General features: G+C 42.6%; 1 protein-coding gene across 1 annotated transcript; it reads right to left on the bottom strand.

The window, feature by feature from the left end:
* Window positions 1-89: 89 nt before the first annotated feature.
* Window positions 90-10,264, bottom strand: slc25a16 (solute carrier family 25 member 16). The gene is made up of 10 exons (XM_022190086.2): window positions 9,810-10,264; window positions 8,904-9,050; window positions 7,409-7,501; window positions 7,189-7,322; window positions 6,877-6,940; window positions 6,474-6,595; window positions 6,289-6,355; window positions 6,016-6,178; window positions 5,835-5,903; window positions 90-4,710 (listed from the first exon to the last, which is right to left on the bottom strand). Exons 2-10 carry the CDS (start codon window positions 8,995-8,997, stop codon window positions 4,554-4,556), a joined length of 963 nt encoding a protein of 320 aa, XP_022045778.1. The 5' UTR covers window positions 8,998-9,050; window positions 9,810-10,264; the 3' UTR covers window positions 90-4,553.
* Window positions 10,265-16,367: the final 6,103 nt, after the last annotated feature.

The following is a 16,367-nucleotide window of genomic DNA, read 5'->3' as shown; positions in this document are numbered from 1 at the left end:
TGGATTCAAACAAGCCATATCAAGATATAGTATGACACAAGATAAACTGGCAATCCAAGACAAAATAAATAAAAAAAACAGACTCAGCGTTGTTTTAAGAAGATGGCATGTAATGTAATTCAGACACTGCTTATAAAAAGCATGAAACTGAAGAGGTACAAAGAGAATAATAAAACAAAAAAAAGGCATTTTCATTGTTCGTTCTCAAAACGGTTAATCTTCTTTCAGTCATATCTAACAGAACCTGATAAGATAGAACAGCATATTAGCAATCATGTACATTTACACATAAACATCTGACTAATTCTCTATCAGTTGCAATGAGCAGCAGGAACAGAGCTGATCTGGATGTACAGACAAGACACCGGAGAACTAGAAAAACAGTAACAACAGTGATAGATCCTGTGCTTGAAACCTAACATGGAAATCAGAAGAGCAGTAAATGAAAGCCATGTACACGGCAGGATGAATAAGTGGCAGCATTAAAACAAGATCTGTCACCACAAACTATATTTTGTTTTCAAAATGTTAGCTAGCTGCCACTTGCCACCACTCAAAGTGTGAAGCTACACTCTAAAACCCAGGGAGGTGGGAACAGTTCAACATTGCATTCATTCATTGTTTTAAAATCAAAACTTACATAGAGGTCTTATTCAGTTATACTTTTAGATTTGGGAGAATTATATGTTCACACATGTTTAATCTTTTGTTCAACTGTTGAACAACACCATTTCTACACCTAACTTCCTCTAAAGTAAATAGCTTTTAAACTGCTCAGTAGTCCGTGTGAACATTCAGCATATCTTAGCATTTTACAGAAGTGGTTCCCAACCTGGGGGTCTGTACCCCACAACCTGATCAAATCAGCTCCCTTTGGGTGCCTGTATAGCTCAAAGGGTTAAGCAGGCGAACCATGTATAGGGGCTGGTCTCTGGGTTCGATTCCCGCTTGTGGCCCTTTGCTGCATGTCTTCCCCCAACTCTTCTCCCCATTTCCTATCTCTCTTATCAAATAAAGCCAGAAAAAATCAGCTCCCTTCTACCTGAACTCTCTCATTCAGGTCTATGCTCGGCCAATAAAAGATGCCTGATACAACTAACACAACAGGGCCAGTCGATAGCTAGACTCTTCTCCTCTGTGGTTCTCTGGTGGTGGAACGAGTTACCAAACTCTGTTCTGTTGTCTACATCGCCTATAGACACCACAGTCCTACTATCACACTTGAGCTTGTTTTATGGCTCTTATGCAGGTTGTTTTCTCCGGACTAGATCCCTGCTTGTGTTGCATCTACTCTGCTTTGGATAACATCATCTGCTAAATGAAACTGTAGAATTTTACAAATCATGTGTGTGTGTGGCCAGAACACATTTAGTCCTTTCCCAATCATCAATTTAACCCCTAAAAATGTAACTTTCCATACCAAAGATAAATATTTAGAAGCTTTCTTTCTTGAAAACAGGCTCTTCCTGCAGTAACATGGCTTAAACCTTTATCATACTCCCTTGTGGACGCGTACACGGTCAGCTGAAGACGCCACATGTGCAGTTGTTGCTGTTATTGTACTACTTTCTAATCTGAGACTAACTTTGAGTTGCATGTTGACATCCACAGAACAGTTCTTACTTGTGGATATTTGACTTAACACCATTGCTTCCTCAAGAATGTGTAGAGCTGTATCTCCGCCCACCTCTCTTTTGCTCCGTGCAGCTCAGGCACACCAGCTCGCCAACAACTCTGCACAAACACTGTAAAACTACACTACACAATAGCAAGTTATGTCACTGTTGCACATTTTTGAACCAGAAACTGATGATTTTGTCGAGAATAAAGGTAGAGAAAGCCCCTCCTTGTATGTTAACAGAATTAGTTACTTCAGTTTGTTACATCTGGAGCCCTGGAAGTCTGACTGTTACTGACTGTCACTGGTACGCTGCTGCTGCTGCTGCTGCTTGCTCGTCATGTGGCGTCCAGCATGTGCAACCCACCATGTGGACACGTTAACAAGCTAAAAATCTTGATTTTCACCAGATGGCGTCTTTAAAGAACAACCAAACACCACTAGTTTAGCTTGAGCATGGCCGCTTTACAAGTCAAAACATGTCTTTTAAACCGTGCGGGACCTGAGTGGATTTAGTGTTGGACTACATTTAATGGGATGAAGATAAAGAAAACCGCTGTGTTCTGTGCAAATTTGTGTTTGTGCATTTAGGCAGTCAACTATTTTTTTTGGGCTGTTTTTTGTGATAAATCTCTTGGTTCCCCTTCTTCAGGCCTCTGCCAATTATTCAAATGAGGTAATATCAAGGGAAAACTGCCTCTTTGATGGAAATATGCAAACTGTAAAGAGTAGTCGTACACAGACGCAGTCTCATTTGATGAGGTCACAAGCCCAAAAGGTTGGAAACCACTGTTTTAAGACATCTGTTCTTTGCAGTTCTCACCATTCATATACAGTCATCTTACTACAAATAGAAGATAACTACATCATCTACTGTGTGGACAACTGTCAATAAAGGATAGCAATCACACCAGCGAAGTAAGACATTAAATGCAAAAGGCGGCAAGAGGCTGTAAAACTAGAAGTTTGTTCAACAAACTGAAGAGGCGCAGTGGTGAAAGTGATCAAATAATATTTTCACTCAGCAATTGACGTTCAGTCGTCCTGGGACAGTGAATGCAAACAGCCATACAGAGGCTCCAGTGAGTAGTCCGATACACCGATCAGCCACAATATTATGACCACTGACAGGTGAAGTGAATGACATTGATTATGTTGGTACAATGAGATGTTCTGCTGGAAAGCTTTGGATTTGGCTCTCCCCTTGATGAGACTTGAAAACCAAAATAAATGTCCCAGAACAAGCCTACTTCCTCATGCAAATGGCAATCCCAAATGTCACTGGTCTACCCCACCACGTCACAAAAACATCAAACAATCAGGAACATCTTGAGGAACATGACAATCACCCAAGACATTGATTTGACCTCCAAACTTCCTAGACCCCACTCTGATCAACAGGATGCTGTGGATCAAGTTTGATTCAGAGGCCCCAAGGCACAACCCAGAGTACCCAAAGGATCCAATGCCAACATCCTGGTGCCAGACCCTTATAGGACATCCTGAAAGGTCCTCTTGTTTATGCTCAATGTCTCAGAGTGTTTTGATGGCATAAGGGGGACCAACACAGTATCAGGCAGATGGTCAAAATGTTAAGCCTGATTGGCATATATTTGCTGAACTGCTTTAGAAAACCACCTACATGATTGTCACTTGCTTTGGTTGAGCAAAATGGGGGGGGGGGGGGGGGGGGGGGAGACCCAGAATGATCCGAATCTGACTTGCAACTGATAAAATATGCATTCAATTTGTCTGCTGTGTCCAGCTCTGATGGCAAACTAAACAATGTTATGTCAATGCTGCCACCCAGTGGCAACAGGTCAGTATTTCAATAAATAAAGGATGAAAAAGCTGCAGTCATGAAGTGCAAATTACTCCCCAGTCCCTTCTGTCAAACATGTCAGACCAATATCCATATTATATTAATATCCCAACATCTGAGCAAAATTAAATACCACCAAAGCAACAAACCAAATATCTGAGCGCACATTAACCAACGTAAAAGCAAAGGTTTTACAGCGTTGGGGGAAAAAAATGCATACAGTAACTGCTATGTTCAGGGTCTGGCCTAAAAATGTGAGGTCATTTCAAAATAAAATCCTGTGCCACACAGGCTACTGCATCTTTTTTTTTGTTTTTTAAATGTGCAGGTAAACAGTGTTACACTGATTTGTGTTTAAAAAAAAAAAAGAGGCAAATGCGCAAATGGCAACTTTTTCTAAAGTTACTGCAAAGTTAAATTAAAGACACACTAAGCCCTGAAAACGCAAAACATTTCAAACCATCAAATAATTTACAATCCCAGAAATTTTTCAGCAGTAACTAAATATTTCACCAAGATTTTAAAAGAAGACATGATAGACGATGAGGACATCACTCAAATTCTTTCTTTGTAAAAAAAAAAAAAACTGCTTGAAATATAATGGTGTTTGGTGAGCTAATTTGATCATTTTAAACAGCTTATAGTCACAGAATATGAAATATAGAGAAAATAAGAGCATGTGGACATCTGTGCTTGCTGAATAAGGGTGTTTCTCCACATTCAAAGGGTTGTGGTGGCATTGAGAAGAGATATTTGCCACAAACCATCAGACCAATGTAGCCAGACTAAAGGTGCTGCTGCTCCTCTGTGTCCATTGAGACATTTATGGTTGACTTGTTGAGATTCAAGCCACATGTCATGTGGTCGAATTTAAAAAAAAAAAAAAAAAAAAAGTGGTGAGTCCAAACTGCATGAAGGAAAGCGGAATGATACCGGACAGACGATATCCAATTTCCTTTTTCAGCATTAAATGACTCTCCTGGTGCCTTCAGTGAACCCAAGGAAAAGGCAAATCCAACCCAGAAGAGTTTAAGACGTAGCGAGTGAGCCTCAGATCACTCCGAAGGAAACATTGAGGTCGATCTGCTTCAACGGAAGATACAAAAACAGCGACTAGTTCAGGTGGAGGACCTGCTTCATGAACTCATAGGTGGTGAAGGCCACGGCCTGAGAGGGGACGCAGCGGATGTAGTTGAGAGAAAGGCCTCGGTACAATCCCTTCTTGACCCCATACTGCTGATACACGTACTTCAGGGTCTTGACCAGTGATCTGTTGGGGTGTAAGATACAAAATCATACACTTTTTTAGAAGAACGGAGAGAAAAATGGAAAGCTAAAGTTGGTGTTCTTACATTTTGTGTGAAGTCAGGTCCTCAGGATTGTTTTTTTTTTTTTTTTACTATATACACTTAAACTTAAATTCCTATTGACTATGTTGAGCTGACAGTTCAGTATTAAATATTTCAACCTTTTTTTTTACAGAACAATTTGCAGTTTTTCTTTTTGGCACTACAGGCACGATCAATCCATTTACTTTGTGCTCTCAGGAACTACCCTCAGATGATGAAGAGAAGCCATGTTATACAAAAGCCTGTCTTGGGTTCTGATGCATTGACTGGAACGGGTGAATACATCTTAGATATCCAGCGGAACACAGATAGTGCCAGAACAATGCGCAGTGTTCGGACTGGCATCATGTGAACTTCAACAGGTATGAACGGTATGTTGCTGCAGCTTTACAGCTCAGTTGCTGCTATTCTATTTAAAGTTTGGGCTTTGACGCTTTTATCTAACGTAAACAGCCCCCAAACCTCTGGAATTTCTTCTCCAATTTTAAGAGTTCAGATAATCAAACTCTGCTTACAAAACTGAATGCGGAATCAAGTATTTTTAGAGGGGGCTCTCACATTAATGTCAAAACACAACCAACAGAGTGCAAGAAGAAAATAGGGGCCAAATAATACAGATTTGATTCTGCAGAGTGCACAGCAGCTTTCCTGAGGCTTCTGTCAAAATTCATCTCAACCAAATGAAGATCCATTTATGACTTCTTCAAAGCAGGAATGAGTAGCAATTAATTCCGTAGTTAGATGAGCTCTGAACCTGCCTCTTACGAAATGATGACGCTCTTCAGCACTGTGTTGTGAGCTGTTTTTGTTTCTATTGGTATTCATTATTACAGTGCATTCTTGCAATTATTTCCCCTTCATTTCTCTTTTATTGGGTCAGCTGTGACTAATCAAATCGGACCACTTGAGAACACAATACTCAAGCAACTATTCGTCTCTTTGTTAGAATCAAAACACATCAGTAATAGATAATGCAATGGCCAACATTTTTTTTCTCAGCATTATTTATCAGAATAAGAGTCGTAGGCGAAGTGGAGATACTTACACACATTTCTCGGAGTCGGGAAGCACAGAACCTAACTGCATTCTTCTTCTAGCCACATCAAAGGGGTACCTGGAGACAAAACCCATCAATAAATCAGTGCAATTGATAGCAACACTCAGCAAGGCACCACAACTGAGCCAGCCAAGTCAGGAGTCTTAATCTTGAAACCTGCAGCACTTACGAGACTGTCTGAGCGATGGCACCGGCGACTCCTCCGCAGAGCAGGTTGACGTGAGTTTTCAGAATGAGCACGTCAGGGTTGTCTGAGGAGGGGCGTCCCAGCATCTCTGGGAAATGTTTCAAGCCAATACTCTTCAAGGTGCCAAAGGTGAAGAACGAGAGACCTGGGGGGACATGGGGGAGATCTAGAGTCAAGCTAATGCTACACAAAGAACGCAATGATCTTGGTTCATAATTACATTACAAAACTGGAAGATAACCTCAAACAAATCACCTGCATAAGGGGCCATTCCAATAAGTGTTGGGGTGAGTCCCCTGTAGAAGCCTAAAACGCCCCCCTCCTTAGCAAAAAACAAAGAATAACAGACAAACACATGCAGGATTAAAATCCCGCTGTGGAACTAAGATATTTGCAGAGACCATGGTTTTTGTTCGAGAAGTTGGTCGCTAGGAAATCACCTTAAGGTAAATGGTGTGGAAAGCATTGGCAATTCCAGTGTAACGATGATCTCCTTTCACCTGAAAGGCCAGCCTGGCTCGGACCATATCCAGAGGGTAGGTGCAAATCACTGCAGTCATCCCTGAAACACACATCACAAGAAACCGATGGAAAACAAAACACAAGAGTCCACTCTGACTCCTCCTTTAGGTCTCTTGTCTTGAAGATTTACTGACACTCATTAACAAATTTTGATGATTTAGTTTGTGAGACAGTTCGTAGTAAGGTGAAAATTTTAAACCAAATCTCTGATGAAAGAAGAACAAATGACAATGACATGAGAAGGAAAAGTCAGAGCCGCAACATCAATGGCAGTAGAGTGCATGTCATGCAGCTGAATGAAAATGAGAGTCTTATCAGTACCTGCCATAGATCCTGCCATGAGGCGGTGGATGTGCCCAGAGATTCCAATCTGTTTACTTAGCAGCTGTAAAGCAAAAACTATCAGCATCAGCAGGGTGGAAGGTCAGTGGTTTCACCAATTAAAACAATGCACGAGCAAAGAAAAAAAAATCCCACAGTGCAACAATATGATGTAACGGAAAAATTATATTCACATAAAAGCAAATAACATTTCCCCAAGCAGCCTTCTGTCGTCAAGTTATCTCTCTTTTTTTATTTCAGCTTTCGTGAATGTTCTTATGCAATAAAGTGCATATAAAGTGCATCCTGTACCTTTTTATATTTGTCAAAGGCCATGAACTGGATGGCTCCGTAAGGAAATATCCTGACCATCATTGCCCCGTTACCCTTGTACAATCCAAGGATGCCTTCTTTCTGTGGCACAGCTCTGAGAGTGGAAAACACTCCTGTAACATAAAGTAGACAAGTTTCACTCCAGCGGTACAGATGTGAGAAAACAAACACCTTCCATGTCTGGCTGCTGATGTTTTACCCAGATGTTTGTAATGGGGGCTCTGGGCTTGAAGGAGAATCTTGACTCTGTCCAGAGGAGCGATGGTAGTCTTGGCACAGCATCCTGCTACACCTAAACAAAAACAGAGAAACATCAACACAATTATGATTAAATGTGCAACCTATCATACAGCTGAAAGAGTGGTGCTTATTTTAACTTGAGCGAATCAATCAAGGAAAAGGGCCCAGCATTTGCAAACAGCCTCAGACTTTCAGGCTGGTCACTGCGGATCAAAATCTGAGGCATGCGATGGCAACACACGTGATTGTATGGTCAATTGAGCTTCTGTGTTGACATTTACTGACTGTGGCAAGGAGTTCAAAACAAGACACAGCAGCCTCTCTGGAAGAGAAGGAAGAGAACCACTCTAGACAGAATACACAGTTGGATTAGTCTGTACTGAGTGTAATGTGCAGCTGTGGCTGAAGTGCTACAGCGGGTTTTCCACTAATCACAGGGAATATGTTTGATCCCCTCTCAATACTGAAATGTCCTCTGGGCGAGAAACCAAACCCCAAGTTGCTTCTGATAGCAGGCAAAAACCTTGCATAGCAACTCCGACACCACTGGTGCTAAAGGAGAACGGTGCTACACAAATGCAGATCGTTTAATTGACAGAGCTGAAAGAAACCTTTTATTCATGCATCTTGGGTGGAAGTGACAATGAAACGAGCTCGTTCATTGTCATCACAAAAGAGTTTCAAAGTAGTAAGCAGCCAGAACGACGGGAACAAGGTGTGATAACTGCAAGAAATGACAAAGGCTGCACTGTGTCATGAGTTTTGTGGGTGATATGAGTGCAATGTGGGATGGAGATGGTCTTCAAGCCAAAATATGTTTAAATCCAACATCTGTCTGTACGTAAAAATTCAGCTTTTCTGAATTTTGAAAATGAGATCAACTTCAATCATGTAGGTTTTGCTATTGTGCTAAAAGTAGAGCAGCATGCTTTAAGGCTATAGGGATAAAGTCTGTGTATAATGATTAATTTAGCAAAAAAGTGCTCAAGTACTCCTAAAAAAAAGCACTGCATTTCAGTTTGTTGGTGTATTTACACAGTTGCTGCAAGTGTGTGAAGTAACTTCATGACTGATTGTGTTGGTTTTTATTCATGTGTCACATGCTATTATTGGCCAATGAAGGGAAAGTCTCCCTCTGTTTGCAGAAGAAAGCTAACACCAGGAAATAATTTATCATATTTGCTGATAGGTTTTCATGTAGTTTGAAACACCACTGAACTTTCCAAAGGAGTATGTTTAGTGTTTTTGTAAATAACTTCAACAACGGAGCCTCACTTCCTGCATCACGTCCTGGTTCACAAGACAAAGAATGAGACAGTAAAGCAAAGTGCAACATATTTCTGTGGTGATGACACCTGTGAGAGGTGTGAACTTGTATCCTATTGTGAAATTCTACCCAAGCAAATCATAACAGATGTGAAACTGATTTGTACGTTGACGTGTCAAATCACTACCTCCAGCTACAAAGGAGCGAACCCAGTAGTAGTCCCTCTTGGCCGGGGCGCTGCTCATGCTGGGAGATGTGGAGACCGCAGCCTCCGATGTCATCGCCTCTAATCAGGAATCTGCCACATCCATGGCTGCAGAATTTGATAAAAACACTGCAAACACACATGACCATGAACATGCAGGTACTGTTTAAAGACAATACAGAAGACATCTGTTTGAGAAAAGCAAGTTATCTGGTTTTAATTACTTAAGGAACACTGGTGTAAGTTTATTTTTTATTTCTACAAACAGACAAAATTATTTTGGGGAAATATCGAATTGTGATTTTTTTTCTAACAGATATTGCAATTAGCATGAACATTTTTAAAGCTTAAGCTCAGTGTCTATACTGTAATTGATTCAAATCGTATGATGGCTCAAACCCAAATGAAACCCCATATTAAATATCAAAATATTACATGCTCTCTAGTCTAAAACAAGGGTCAGAACCCAATGATATAAACAGCCCCAAACATGTGTTTATTACATTTTATAATGCCATACATGACAGAAGAACTGTCACAAAGCTGTGATTGTGTTCAGTTAAATACATAAAGTAATAATAATTTTTAAAAAGTAAAGTAATGTCACTCAGGGAATAACAGGAACTTTCTGTACACAGCCTCTGACATTGAAACATGTAGGTCATTCATGGCTCCGGGTTAGCATCTGCACATTTTGTAATCAAGTCTATTAAGGATTCTACTAAAATACCAACAATATAACGAAAAAATAAGTCCTGGGTCAGACACGCTGCAAACTGTACATCCTAAACTACAGCCTTTGCGATTTGCTGATAGCACTGTTTTCAATTGTGATTTGAAATCGATCAACTGTTCAGTCCTGGCTGACGATTTAAAAGTGATACTCACCAGATAACCTGAAGTGCAACAGGGGCAACAACAGCAGGAAAGTGGATCGTTGGTCTGATGAAATCTGTTCAACAAATCTGCTTCTCCTTCGCTGAGCTGCCTCCTTCCCTCGTTTTCCTCATTCCCCGATTTAATCCAGGCTGTTCTCAATATTGAAGCGTTACTGGCGATACCGGCTCATAATGTACCCAAGAGAGTTACTGTTTCACTTGAAAATCTGATTAAAAGCTCCAGTTACGAGCCAATCTGAGGCACTTAGAAGGTAACAACATTCGTGCCCTTCGCCCGCAGACGACTGACGGCTGCTCGCCAAAAACAGTCGCATGATAATGACGCAGATGACGCGTCTGAAAGGAGGAAGGAGGAACAGCGCTGATGATGGACTTAATAGATTTATGGCTTGATTTTATATTATCTTTAGATTTACGACACCGAAACATGACATTAAGTTGTGATTTTGCATTAATGACTTAGAAATCTAACAATGAACTAATAGTAAACTCAATTAAAAACACAGCAAGCTTGCTTTTCAAGCCAGCCTTGAATGTTACCTATTGCTGTGATAGCAAGTTTCAAAAATGTTACAACAAAGTAACATTTAGTTTATTTCACAGACCATCTCCGAAGGTTTGTTTTTTGTAACTGTCAGCTAAAATTCTAGGAACTTCTTTACAAGAAAGAAGCTGTCTGGGAATGTTTGTAAGTATGACTTTGATAATTGCAAAAAGTTTTTATGTTGTGAAAACAGTCAAAACACATTCAGGGAACGTTCCCTAAAGGAAAGGAAAGTTCAGAGACTTTTCCCGGAACGATGCATGGATTTTCTTCTTGGAGAAACTTTCGACAATGTTCCGGAAAACCTTTCCACAGAAAAAAGCAACCTAATTGCCTCAGATGTTCTGGGAAAGTTTGTAAGTATGACTCTGTTCATTGTTAACAAAATGCTCCATAAAGTTTTCACAAAACACCTTTAAGAGAGTCTCCAGGTAATGTGCAGTAACCCACATTTTTGGAAAGGTTCTACGAAGGTTACTTCACTGCTATTTTGTGAAAACCTTCAGGGAACATTTCCATAACATCTTACACTGTTGGGTTACTTTTATTATGATTACTTGATTTAACTTGATTCCTGATTGTGCAGATGCTGCTCCTGAGCCTTGAATGCCTCACCTGTGTCAATGTTAGATGTTATTTACATTATTTTCATATTGGGATTAGCTAGTAAGATGAAAGCACCAACAGCCTGAAGCATGCACCAAGTTTCATTCTAATGTTAGGTTCCTTTTCTGTAACTTACAGGGAACGTAAATGGTGCTCCCAGTAGCGTTTGTGTGAACATAGAAGTGTCCTGTGTTTAAGTTTAAGGTTAAAACTGACAAGAACATATTTGATAAAGGAGAATTGGGACTACACTTTAAACTGATCACACTCATATCCAGTCAGCTCAACTGTGGCTTTTAACATACCTGTGACTTTGTTAATATATTTCAGAACTTTCCCTGACAGTATTTTGAAGGTTGTGCAAACAATGTTCTGCAAAAATAACATTCAGGGATCATTTGAGGAAAATACCCTGTTAAGTTAAAGTCAAATTTTGCAGAACCTTCAGGAACTTTTCTACTGAAAAACAACCTAACAGCCTGAGACGTTTTGTGAATATCTCCTGAGGGTTTCCTGAAGGTTACTTTGGGAAGCCTGCAGGAGTACTCAGAGATAGTTCCCCAAAGGAAAGAAAAGTCAGACATCTTTGTCCTGGATGTGCCCTGAATTTTATTCTGGAGACGCTGGGAATTTTTGCAAAACATAAGCAACTAAACAGCCTGAGACCTTCTGAGAATGTTACCTGAATGTTGCTTTGTGACACCTTCAAGGAACATTCCCTTATGGAAAAGAAAGTCCAAAGACTGCTCCCAGAATTTATTTTATTTTATTTTTTTTATTACTTTTTTGTTGAAATTTTTTTTAAATTATTTTTTTGTTGAACCCTCTGGGAACAATCTGGGAACTTTTGTACCAAAAAAGAAACTTAACAGCCTGAGACATTCTCTGAATGTTCCATGAAGGTTACATAAATGTTATATTGCAAAACCTTCAAGGGTTCTCAGAAGGGTTCCCTGAAGGAAAAGGAAAAAATAGGAAAGGAAAGTGAAAAATAAAAGTGCAAGATCTTTGTCCTGGATTTTCTCTGAGGTTTATTTTGGAGACCCTGGGAATTTTTGTACAACACAAGCAACCAGAGACGTTCTGAAAATGTTACCTGAATGTTCCTTTGTGAAACTTTCCTTGGGCAGTTTGCTGGAGGAAAGTAAAGGTCAGGGAAAAGGAATGTCAATGTCAATTTTCCCTGAATTTTATTTTTGTAAGCGTTCTGGGAAAAACAACCAAGCCACATACATGGCAAACGCTGCAGATGCCTATAAGCGTGCAATAAGTGATTTATTACCCTCTTCTCACCTCTGTTCTCGTCGGTTTTTACACCCTCCTGCCACCCGTCGCTCTGCTGGGACAGGCGGCAGCTGAACTCCACTCCGGGTTTTCCCGTCCACTCCTCCCTCCAGAGCCGACGACGAGTTTTTGGCCAGCGGAGACCGTAGGTTGCGTCTGGTGGAGGGAGAGTGAGCGGGGCTGCCCTGAATGGATTGACATAAGAGAGATTTACATTTTAACGGGTGTCGTGCTCCGTAAAAGACGACGCGGAGCACGGCGAAAAGCTGCTATCCAGCCCGGTGTCCGCTTCACGCCGTCGGTGCTGGTATCATGTCCATGTGTCAGCGTCGAGAGAGGATTGAACTTAGCAGCCGTCTATATTTGCCGAGGAGGGAAACCAATACAAGGTCTCGCTGTCTCGCTGGAGCGGAGTATTATTAGCAGTTCAGACAGTGCAACTGTCTCTCTGTGGTATGTAAAGCATTTTAGTCGTAAATGTGTAAATAAAAAAACACCGCGGCAAGCAAAACAATCTGTACAGAAGTGAGCGTTGCGGGCGCGTTGAGCTTCGTAGGGAACGCGGTGGTTTAAATGACAGCGGTCAAGTGCAAAATAATAATAAACAGCCGCGGTGAAGGCGTTTTTTCCCCCCCTTTTTTTACTCGGTAATAACCCTCTCTTCCGCCAGTCAGAGACGAAAACAGGATCCGACCTCCGGCCAAAGCCCTGCCTGCCCTTTAAACTGTTAAAGCCACTCTGGAGCTGTAGTATTTGTTTTTATAATGTCCATGTACACCTTTACTCCACATATTTTACTGCTTAAATGCGCCCTATTTTGTATTTATTATCCTAACAGCACTTGCTCGTCCTGGGAGATATTTCAGGCGTGTCATTTTTGCCAGCCAAAGTAAAAAAAATATCTTTATTATTATAGTACTACCATATTGTAAGCCTTCAAATTGCACCTGATGTTTACTGTGCGTTTGCTCTGCTATTTGTCATTCAAATTGTATTTTAACCCAGTGAAAGTATTTTTCATTTTTCCCTTCTCTGTTTTTCTAGGTCATGCACTGCAATTACACAATACCAACAGAATTATAACTCAACAGTGTGACAGTAAAACACAAAACAGGAGGGTTTTAAAAAAGAAACGAGCAAATAAAAAAAATTGTGTGCGCACCGGAAGATAAACATTCACTTGGCTCTCATGCCGGCTGCCAGAAATCCTCCCCTAAACACCCTCAGCCATGCCTGCTACTACCAAACCCACCAGGAGACAAACGCCCGCCCAGAGGAGAAATGGCCAAAGAGTGGTCAGCACCAAGAGGCAAACCTGCAACTCGAATAAGCCCAGAGGAAGAGCCGCGGAGAGGCCGCAGAAAGCACCTGCAGAAGCCAAGAGGTCAACAACCAGGGCCCAGGCGCAGTCAGGCCGAAGCCCCCGTGGAAGAGGGGCTGGCACAGGACCCGGGAGGTCCCCTGGCAGAGTTAACCATCCCACACATGTAACAGGATCTGCACGGCTTAGACGCTCCAGCAATCTGCCCAACCGTTCTGGCAACCTACGAGACCGGCTCGGGCGGAGGAAGTCCCAGCGGGGCACGCAGGTGTCTGTTACTCCCTGTCAGCCTGCTGAATCTTGCAGAGGTGGGAAAAGCAGCAGAGGGCGCGCTGGGAAGAGAGTGGCACCCCAGCATGGAAACACAAGAATCCAGCCGTCAAGCACCCGCATCGACGATTCAACTCTCAGTGAGGAAAATGAGAAACTAGACGATGATGACGATAATGAAGAAATCCCTCCAGTTTGTCTAAAAACTGATGCTGAAGCTCCTGCAAGTGACAAAGACGGAGTCAGTGACGCTAAAGAGGGCAGCCCTCTTAAAGCTGATTCACCACCATGTAATGACACACTGGAGGACTGTGTGCAGCGCCACTATGACAGTCCAACAGCCCAGCAAGACAAACAGACTGTCAGCCACAACGGTGAAGGTGACCTGAAGTGTGTCATCGGAGCCCCAGTGTGTAGCGATGATGTTGACGGACAGCTAAAACTCTGCAGCGACAGGAGTGAAGATCGGCCCTCTGAGTCCTCAGAGTTAACAAGCACCGGCTCATCAAGAGTGCAGAGCAGCCAAGAGGGAAATGACACTTCATCTATCCTTGAAAATAAGCTTGATAATCTTGCCAGAAATGTTAAGCGGGATGATGTGTGCACTGTCCAACAAGAGAAAGCTAACACGTTGGACATGAAAGAGAATAGGATGGATGAAAGTGTTGTCACCGAGAGAAAAGAGGAGTTAAATCATGAGAAAGGAGAGAGTTTGGATGCAGAGAGAAAAAATGAGACCATGGAAGAGACAGAGGAGATTTCTGAGAGGCTGGGTGATGGTGAGAGTGACGACAGAGGCAATAAAGAAAGGGAGAGTGATGTTTCCATCAATCCTGCTGACTCCCAAACCAGCACTCCAGCCTGTCAAAGCCCACATCCACCTCATTGTAACAAGGGACTGACAGCACTGTCAGAATCAGCTGCACGTGTGCTACTGGTCTCCAACACAGCTACCTCAAAACCCACCAAAGCCCCCTCCACCTCAGAGTCACTTGAACCAGAGGTTCTGAGCCAGGGTAAGACAGATATTCAACCTACCGTTCATGGTGCTAAACCTCAGTTTCTAGGGTCTTCAGCTTCAGTCCCTGAAACTACCCTGATGGTGCGGACTGTAGTAGTGAAAAGAAATACGCCGGTTATTATCCGGAGGGACTCCCTCACAACTACCAACTTACGGGACTCAAACCAAGGGGAACGACAACAACAGCAAAGCCTGGAGATCCATTCTCCTCAGGGAGAAAGACAAGCTTGCACACCAGCAGAGACGCAGACCAAAGATAGTGAATCCAGTCGGGAGCAGTTGGAGCAAAACACCGAGAAAGCGACATCTTTGCTGTCCTTGTCACTAGTTGGTCTGTCAAGCACGGACCCCGCTGCAGCCGAACCAAACCTCAGCGAGGACGGCGTTCAGGTCGCAGCGCCGGCGCAGGACTCAGTGCCAAAAATCTCAACTCCTTCTCTGGACAGTAGCTCCACCTTCTCCTGCAGCTCAGAAAGCACTCGCTCCTCTTTTTCTTTTGACACTGAATCAGAGGCAGGATATGGAGAGCCCAGCCCGTCTGTTCTGCCCGGATCCTGGGGGCCAGATGGGGCCGGCTCGCTCTTCTGGATGGCTCCAAAACCACAGAAGAAGGAGAGGAAAAAGCGGAGCAGGTGCGGGACGTGCGAGCCGTGCCTCAGGAAGACCAGCTGTGGCCAGTGCAGCTGCTGCCTCAACCGCAGGACCAGCCACCAGATCTGTAAGCTGAGGAAGTGTGTGGAGCTGAAGAGGAGAAGACCTTCATCTCCGCTCGCTCGCTCTGCTGCCCAGGTGAGGCTTGTATGACACTGCATTGTTGCATTTTAATTGTATTTAATAGCACACAAGGGCTTTTATTGCAGCCAGATTGTCAATTAATCCCCTTGAAGAGGCGCGTTTAGATCATGACTTGATTTGGAACGTACTGAAACTTATTTTTGCGCACACAAGCAGCTGATGTGAAGCAGCTGAAAAGAGAGTATTTGTTACTGTCTGACAGCACCGCTTTTGATCTCTGAGGTTTCCCATCCTCCCACTGGTAACAGCAGTGATCGAGAGATGACTGAGCCAGACAGTTGAAGCAGAAGGTTTCACTTTCTCATTGTGATTTTTTTTTTCGGCTGGTTTCAACACATGCCGCACGCTGAACTTTGTAGTGTCTTCCTGGTAAAAGTGGAGGAATGCACTGAGTGAAAGGGGAAGTGTGTGTGTGTGTGTGTAGAGAGAGAGAAAAAATAGATAATCGGGTGATGATGCCCTGCGTAAGAGGGGAAGGCACTGTCACATGACTGGCAGCAGCTCAGCACGTGGTTGGAGTGTGTGTGTGTGTGTGTGTGTGTGTGTGTGTGTGTGTGTGTGTGTGTGTGTGTGTGTGTGTGTGTGTGTGTGTGTGTGTGTGTGTGTGTGTGTGTGTGTGTGCCATCCATGGTGCAGTCAAGAGAATAACTGTTTTATGAAGTGCACATGGTGTCTGTGTGTATGTGCATACTCGTGTGTGCGGACG

Source organism: Acanthochromis polyacanthus, chromosome 15, assembly GCF_021347895.1.
Source record: "Acanthochromis polyacanthus isolate Apoly-LR-REF ecotype Palm Island chromosome 15, KAUST_Apoly_ChrSc, whole genome shotgun sequence".
Taxonomy (NCBI): domain Eukaryota; kingdom Metazoa; phylum Chordata; class Actinopteri; family Pomacentridae; genus Acanthochromis; species Acanthochromis polyacanthus.
This window is presented reverse-complemented; position numbering and strand designations above follow the sequence as displayed.